The sequence below is a fragment of the Bos indicus x Bos taurus genome, chromosome 19, assembly GCF_003369695.1.
Source record: "Bos indicus x Bos taurus breed Angus x Brahman F1 hybrid chromosome 19, Bos_hybrid_MaternalHap_v2.0, whole genome shotgun sequence".
In the NCBI taxonomy this organism is placed as follows: Eukaryota; Metazoa; Chordata; class Mammalia; order Artiodactyla; family Bovidae; genus Bos; species Bos indicus x Bos taurus.
The window spans coordinates 42,828,557-42,836,251 of NC_040094.1; the positions used below are offsets into that span (position 1 = coordinate 42,828,557).

At 57.2% G+C, this 7,695-nt stretch overlaps 1 protein-coding gene across 1 annotated transcript; it reads right to left on the reverse strand.

Moving 5' to 3' along the window:
• Positions 1-3,502: 3,502 nt before the first annotated feature.
• KRT19 (keratin 19) lies at positions 3,503-7,400 on the reverse strand. The gene is made up of 6 exons (XM_027517095.1): positions 6,861-7,400; positions 5,103-5,185; positions 4,723-4,879; positions 4,256-4,417; positions 4,019-4,144; positions 3,503-3,887 (listed from the first exon to the last, which is right to left on the reverse strand). The coding sequence occupies exons 1-6, from the start codon at positions 7,275-7,277 to the stop codon at positions 3,633-3,635; spliced, it is 1,200 nt and encodes a 399-aa protein (XP_027372896.1). The 5' UTR covers positions 7,278-7,400; the 3' UTR covers positions 3,503-3,632.
• Positions 7,401-7,695: the final 295 nt, after the last annotated feature.

The following is a 7,695-nucleotide window of genomic DNA, read 5'->3' on the forward strand; positions in this document are numbered from 1 at the left end:
CCCCATTTCAGAAGGAATGAAAATGGGACTCAGAGAGGGGAAGCCATTTGTACAAGATGGCACAGCTAGCAAGGGGGCATCAACAGGACTCAGTGGATCCTCTGACACTCCAATCAAACAGGGGACAGGAAAAGAAGGTGCTCCCCTCCTCTGCCAGACTCCAGAATCCTGCACCTGGGCTGGGCTGATGGAGGGGGATATCGTCTTGGTGGGGACGGAGAGGGGTCTCCTCCCTCAGCATCATACTGAGCCCGCTGCTGAGTGCTCTGCCCGAACAGTGTGGTATTGTCTTGTGGGTGAGAGGATCTTGTCTTTTCCTCTGAAAGAAAAATAATCAAACTCAGATCAGCCATAGCTCATTAAAGCCTCTGCAGACATGATGGCCCCAGCAATTACCACAGGAACAATTACGGGCCATCACCCTGGGGTGAGGGAGGGCTGGACCCCAGCCACCTTCTCTCTGCACCCTGACTCACCTACAGCAGCCCCTCAAGGGGGCTTTCCCTACACACTCTCAGGCTCAGGCAGAGTGGAGCTGCCCTGGTCACAAATCCCTGGTTTCGGTCCAAATGGTTCCTATGAGCTCAAGGTCTGGGCAGCCGGGACCTCCTCATTAGCGCCAGGAGGGGATGGCCAGGCAAGGGTGGAGATCAAGCTCCATTTGACTCCAGCGCAGACTGCAGCCCCAGGCCCTGGAGGCTGTGCCAGTTTCTGTCCTTGGCCCACTCCAGACAGACAGGCGGTCCCCAGAACCAGCTTTCCCTCCTTGGAATAGGACAGGGAAGCCCAGTGGAAAGAGCCTGGGCTGGACTCCACCTGGGTGTGACTAAATAGCTCCGAGCCAGGTTCACAACTTAAAATTGGGTCATTTTCCCACTTACATGAGGTACAGGGAAGAGTCAAAATCATAATGGTGTTGCCAAGGGTGGGGAGGGAGAATGGAGCATTACTGTTTAATAGGTACAAAGTCTCATTTTTACAAGATGGAAAGAGCTATGAGGATGGAGGGTGGTGATGGTTGTACAACAATGTGAGTGTTTAATGCCACAGAACTGTATACTGAGAAATGGGTGAGATGGTGAAGTTCGTTATGAGTATTTTGCAACAATAAAAAAAAGGGGAGGGAAAAAACCCACTCACCCCATTAACACCGGCCCCAGCTACCGGTCCACAGTGAGCATTCGAGGCACAGGGGAGTGGGGGGGTCTTTATGGACGTTAGAATCCTCCCTCACCTTCTCCAGTCCCCAGGGAGATTCTCGGGACAGAGAGTGCATGCCCTGGGGCCTGGAGAATTCCTCATTTCTCTTTTATTAGTTATGTGGCTGTGGGTAATCAAGCCTCCTCACTCCGAGCCTCAGTCTACAGGTCGGAAAAATGGAAATAACTCCTGTCCAATCTGACTCACAATAGAGTAAGATGACGGACCGGAAATGCTTGCACACTGAAGTGATTATGATGACCAACAGGCTGGGAAGACCCTCCCCTCCCCCAAATCCCCTCCACCTTCCTCTCTCTCCCTCTCCTCTACCCCAGCTGCTTCTCTCAACACAGTACCCATAGTTTCAGCTCCCAGACTGAGATGGGAAAGTGACCCCCACCCCACCCCCCCACACACAAAGGAAGGCTTTATTCCTGTCACTCAGACCTGAGACCCAGTCACCAGCCCCACCTGCGTGGGCCCAGACCCCGCCCCACAACCACATTCCTGGAGCCTCTGGGGCATAAGGGAGGGTTTCAGCTCTGACAACAGAGGCTTTCATGAACATGGGACAAATATCTCCGGGCAGTCCCGGCCTCAGGGTGCAGCCAGGCCTCTAGTCTCTAGCTCTGAGGCCTCCACAGTGAGGTGGGAGGAGGGGACCGTAGGTGCCGATGTCCGGGATGTTGAGAGCGGGAAAAGCTGAGGAGGTGGCAGAAGGGGCTCCTGTCCCCTGGCTGCTGCAGGGGAGGCGGGAAGTGCTGGTCTGGGGTCACCAGTCTGTGATTTGAAGCAAGCTAATGAGCCCCCAAGTCCCATGGGAAATGGTGAGAAAAGCACCTCCTTCCAGATGAATACCCAGTGTGACGGGGTCCGAGATCTCCTCAGGGCAGTGCTGGGCACAGGCAGCAGCAAGAGTCACTGTGTCCAGAGGAGAGTTTCTGCCTCACTTGCCCCCCCCCTCACAGGGTTGGCCTGCTATTACAGACAGACCCAAGGGCCTGAATAGACCCGCTAAGCTTGAACCTCTTGGCTGGGGAAAGTGGGACTTATTTACCTTTAATTGGCCTCGGTTCTTGGCAGCTGAGCTATAAACCACAGGGGCAGAACCATACCCACCCAAGGGCAGAGTTGTACCAGGAAGCTGGGACGTGCGTTCCCTTGTGGGCCCAGGACCGGCCCCAGGCAAGCCAGTTTGGAGGTCTGTGTGGGAGGCCCGGGTCACAGCTGGGTCCTATTCCAGGCTCCGGGCCCAGGTATGGGCCGGTGGCCGTAAGAGGTTCATACGGGCTGCCAGGGGATAGACGGTGTCTGCACACATGCACATACACACCTTGGCGGGGCAGCCTCTCCAGCCTGGCTCTGAGCTGAGGCCTGCCCTCTGACCCAGAGTCCCAGTTTGTTTCTCCTTGAGTGTCAGGAGGAACTGCCTCAGGGGATCCCAGTTCTAGGCCTTCACACAGAGCAAGACTGGAATGTATTGAGGAAATGGCACAGGGATCATCATCCTAGGAATCAGGGGTACGGGGTGCACCTGGGTTAAGAATCAGGAAATGTGGATTCTGGTCCTAGCTCTGCCATTGGTTGTTGTGTGGCCTTGGTCAAGTTATTTAACCTCTCTGAGACTGTTTCCTGCTCTATATAGGATATAACTTGTTAAGTCGTTTCAGTCATGTCTGACTCTTTGCAACCCTATGGATTTTGATTAAATGGCACCTAGCAGGTGTTCAGTAAACATTAATTACAGATAAACACACACCAACCCTTGGGGGCAGTTCAGTGGGAAAAAAGAAAACAATAAATCTAGAAGAAAAAAACAGTTTCAAATCCCACCCTCGCCTTGCATTAGAGCAGTATAGATACACAATAAACATACAAGTCCGACTCTGTGACCCCGTGGACTATAGCCCTCCAGGCTCCTCTGTGCATAGAATTCTCCAGGCAAGAAAACTGCAGTAGGTAGCCATCCCCTTCTCCAGGGTATCTTCCCAACCCAGGGATCAAACTTGGGTCTCCTTCATTGCAGGCAGAATCTTTACCATCTGAGTCACCAAGGAAGCCCTATCCTTCCATAATATGGTAGCAATGCTTATTTCACAAGCTTGTTTTAGGGAACTGGTGAGATAAGTGAAGACCTCTGGAAAGTGAAATTATGGTAATAGCTACACTTTGTGATAGCCCTCCCTTCCCTTTCCTGGGACATGGTGGATTCTGGTTCAAATGAAACCAAGACAATAAAATCTAAACAGTGCCAAAGCCGGGCCCACCTCCATGGACTGAAATAAAAAACCCAACATCCATCTTCCTTTGGGCCATAAAGTTTTATTGGCAGGTCAGGGGGAGAGGCAAGGGTAAGGGTCCCTCCCCTCCCATGCCTCTACCCAGGAGAATTCCTTCTGCAGCAGAGCAGGAAAGCCAGGAGGCCGCCAGACTCAGAGGGCCTTCGCGAGTGACAGGTCGTTGAAGTAGGCATCCTGGCCCTCCAGCAGGTTTCGGTAGGTGGCAATCTCCTGCTCCAGCCGGGTCTTGATGTCCATGAGGTGTTGGTACTCCTGGTTCTGCCGCTCGGTGTCAGCTCGCACGTCACTCAGCTGGGCTTCGATACCACTGATCAGCGCCTGGATCTGCGCCAGCTGGGCTCCGAAGCGAGCCTCCGTTTCCGCCAGTGTGCCTTCCAGGGCGGCTTTCTGAACGCAGAGAGAGGGAAGAAGGCTCAGCAGAGCCTGGTGCCCAGAAAGGGTCCAGGCAGAGCCACCGCCCAGGCTGCCCAAGGCTACAAGGACATAAGTGTGAATCCCACAGGGCAGAGGGCACCTACCATGCTGAGCTGAGACTGCAGCTCGATCTCCAGACCCTGGAGGGTGCGCCGCAGGTCGGTGACCTCCGTCTTGCTGATCTGCAGCTGCTCCGTGTGGCCAGCGACCTCCCTGTTCAGCTCCTCGGTCTGCAATGAAAGGAGGCAAAGGGAATAGCACTGAATCAGACCCTTGCCCGGGAGCATTAAGCCTCCTCTCCTTGCCACCCCTCCAGGGAGCACCTGCCTCCCCCTCCATACCTGGCTGATGAACCAGGCCTCAGCATCCTTCCGGTTCTTCTCAGCAATGACCTCATATTGGCTTCTCATGTCACTCAGGATCTTGGCTAGGTCGATGCCCGGAGCAGAATCCACCTCCACACTGACCTGGCCACCCACCTGGCCCTTCAGCACACTCATTTCCTGGAAAGATACAGCAGAGATGGGCATGTCAGGGCCCAGAGCCTGCTGGCCCTGAGCCAGGTCACTCCCCAGTACCCCAGGCCATGGCGGGAGAGGCTGGTTTTCAGGTGCAGACCTAGGACCCAGCACTGGGGGACAGACGGAGTCACCACCATCTGCTGTTAGAACTCTTGAGAGCCACAATCCACACTCAGGGTCAGGTCAAGAGGGCCACAAATGTGGCCACAGTCAGAGGATACAGGCTAAAAATGTCCTTATCTGGGGAACTGGGCTAGGGTGGATGGGATGCCCAGCATGAAACCCACCTCCTCATGGTTCTTCTTCAGGTAGGCCAGCTCCTCCTTTAGGCCTTCAATCTGCATCTCCAGGTCAGTCCTGGCCAGGGTCAGCTCGTCCAGCACCCGGCGCAGGCCATTGATGTCAGCCTCCACACTCATGCGCAAAGCTTGCTCCGTCTCAAACCTTTCAGAGGAAATAGTCGTAGTCATGCCAGCATTTCCTCTGCACCTCTGAAGATCTCCCCACCTCCCCTGGGCTCAAGGTCCCATGGGGGATGGAGAGTGCTTTAGACCAGCTAGGGTAGGTGAGGGAGGCATCCATTTCCCCCCATGGCTCTGAGCCCCTGAAGGGACTGCCTCCCCTCCCCTGCTCTGGCTTCTGCAGCCCCCAAAGTAGAGACACTCACTTGGTGCGGAAGTCATCTGCAGCCAGACGGGCATTGTCGATCTGCAGGACTATCTTGGAGTTCTCAATGGTGGCACCGAGAATCTGGGAGGCAGAATGCAAGAGGTTGGCACCAGCTCAGCATATGGGCAATGCCCACCCACTTTCTTCCCAGAGAAGCAAAGGAGTGTGTGTGTCCCCGGGCCCCTGGAGACCAAAGCTCCAGCCACCCCAGGCTGCCTGCTCTCTGGGCGGCCTTAAAATCAGTCCAGGCCTGAGAGCTGGAACAGGAGAAAATTACTACCAAGGAGGCTGACCCAGGGGGTAGGAGATGGGGAGGGGCAGGGGAGAGTGGTAAGCCTCAGAGGGAAAAGTCTCCAAGACCTGTACCCAGGGAAACTCTTAATGGTCTTAGGGAGGCAGCCTCTAGTGATCTGCAGACCAGATGCAGCAAGAATAGGGGTTACCCCATTGTCCCACCCCTACTCAAAGCACATTCTGCCTTTAGGGAAGGGAATTTCTTCTGTTGAGCATCTGTTAAGTGTCAGCACTTCACATGTCCTCTTTGGGGTAAACTGTATTTCCTAGTGTAGGTCACTGTTTTACAAGTGTGAAAGCACTACCCTAGTTGTTTACTTTACTAACTCTCCTCATCTGGAGGACTGGTCTAGGCACCTGGCACCCATCACCAGGCCAGGCACAAGGTGGGTCCTGGGCTATGTTGTGGGGGCTGTGTGTTTGGAGATCCAACATGTCCGCCTACCAATGCAGGAGACACAAGGGACGTGGGGTTCCATCCCTGGGTGGGGAAGATCCCCTGGAGAAGGAAATGGCAACCGGCTCCAGTAATCTTGCCCGGAAAATTCTATTGACAGAGGAGCCTGGGGCTACAGTCCATGTGGTCGCAACGAGTCGGACACGACTGAGCACACTCGCAAGCATGCACAGCATATGAGACTGTTAAACGTCCCACTGGCGTTTAACATTTCTTCTGGACGAGCTCCCAGCTCCTGCTCTTCCCCGTAGGGTGGGCGGAGACCAAGCCCCACCCTGAAGGATCCTGAGCACCGCCCAGGAAGAGGCTGGAGCTGGGACCTGTCTCCACCCACAGAGCATTGGGCCTCCGCACCCAGGTTCTCACGAGCTTGCATTCATCACTCTCACTCGGCCCAAGGGCCACAGTGAATGTCCCTCCTTGACCAGGGCCCAGAGGCGGCCTCTCCCATTCTTCCCAGAGGTCCTCGGAGTCCCAAGTGGCCCCATGGGCAGAGGAGGCCTTTAGCCTGAGCGTGAGGGAAACCAGACGCCCTCCTCCCCGCCCCTGCCCGGAATAAAGGAATGCAGAGGGCCCCAACCGGGGACAGCAGGAGACGGGGCTGGCCTGGTGTGGACCGAATTTCTCCCTGGCCAAACTCTTGCATATTCCTGTTGTCACGGCAACTCGGGCCCAGACCTCAGGGCAGCCCACATTGTGCCCCAACTCCTGCTACTTCCGACCCCCTTTCCCAGGCCTAGCGGACCGGAGCGCCTTCCTCCTCCAGCCCTGCCACACTAACCCGCCCCGCCCTCCAGGCTTCACTTCCTGGCCCATCGTCCTGCCCCTCCTCACCTGCCGGCTTCGCTCAGCCCCACCCTGTGGGCCTCCCACATCCTAACGGGCTCGCTCCCGCCCCGCCGGAAGGTGGCTCGGGCACCCGCCGCCCCCGCCTCGGGCCTCGCCCGGCCCGCGGGGCTGGGTTTCCGCGGCAGGTGCACTTCCCCAAGCCGGGCCACCGCCCACCTGGTCCCGCAGGTCCTCTATGGTCTTGAAGTAGTGGCTGTAGTCGCGGGCGGGCCCGGGCCCCTGCTTCTGGTACCAGTCGCGGATCTTCACCTCCAGGTCGCCGTTGGCCTCCTCCAGGGCGCGCACCTTCTCCAGGTAGGAGGCCAGGCGGTCGTTGAGGTTCTGCATGGTGAGCTTCTCGTTGCCCGCCAGCAGCCCGTCGGAGGTGGCCAGGGCGCCCCCATAGCCGCCGCCGTAGCCCCCGGAGGACGAGGACACGAAGCGGGCGGAGGACACCGACACGCCGCGGCCACCTGAGCCCCCATGGATGCTGGGCGCGCGGAAGGCGCCTCCAGCCCCGAAGCGCATGGAGCCGCCGCCCATACCCCCGAAGGACGAGGTGGACGACGACTGGCGATAGCTGTAGGAAGTCATGGCGAAGCAGGACGAGGCGGCACCGGTCGGAGTGGCTGCGGTCCGTCGGCAGGAGGAGTGGCGAGAGGCCCTCACCTGGCGCCTTTTATGCCCGGGGCGGGCGGGGGAGGGGGAGGGGGGACGGTGTCAGGCGGCTATCTGAGCGCCCTGGAATTTGCAGGCTCCTGATTGCAAATAAGGGCGCTCTCCCCATTGGTCAGTTCTTGGCGGCTCAGCTTCCTCCTCTCCCCTCCCAGGGGCCAGAGGCTCCTGCCCTCCCGACAGCTGCCCCACCCCAGCCCATTCCGAGCCCCAGTCCCGCTAGCACACTCACACTTAGACACCCCCGCAGTTCACATGCTGCCCCCCATTAAGATCACCCTGAGTTTGACACCCCCCAGGAATTACAGTCCTTCTGAGAGTACAGATCACTCACTCA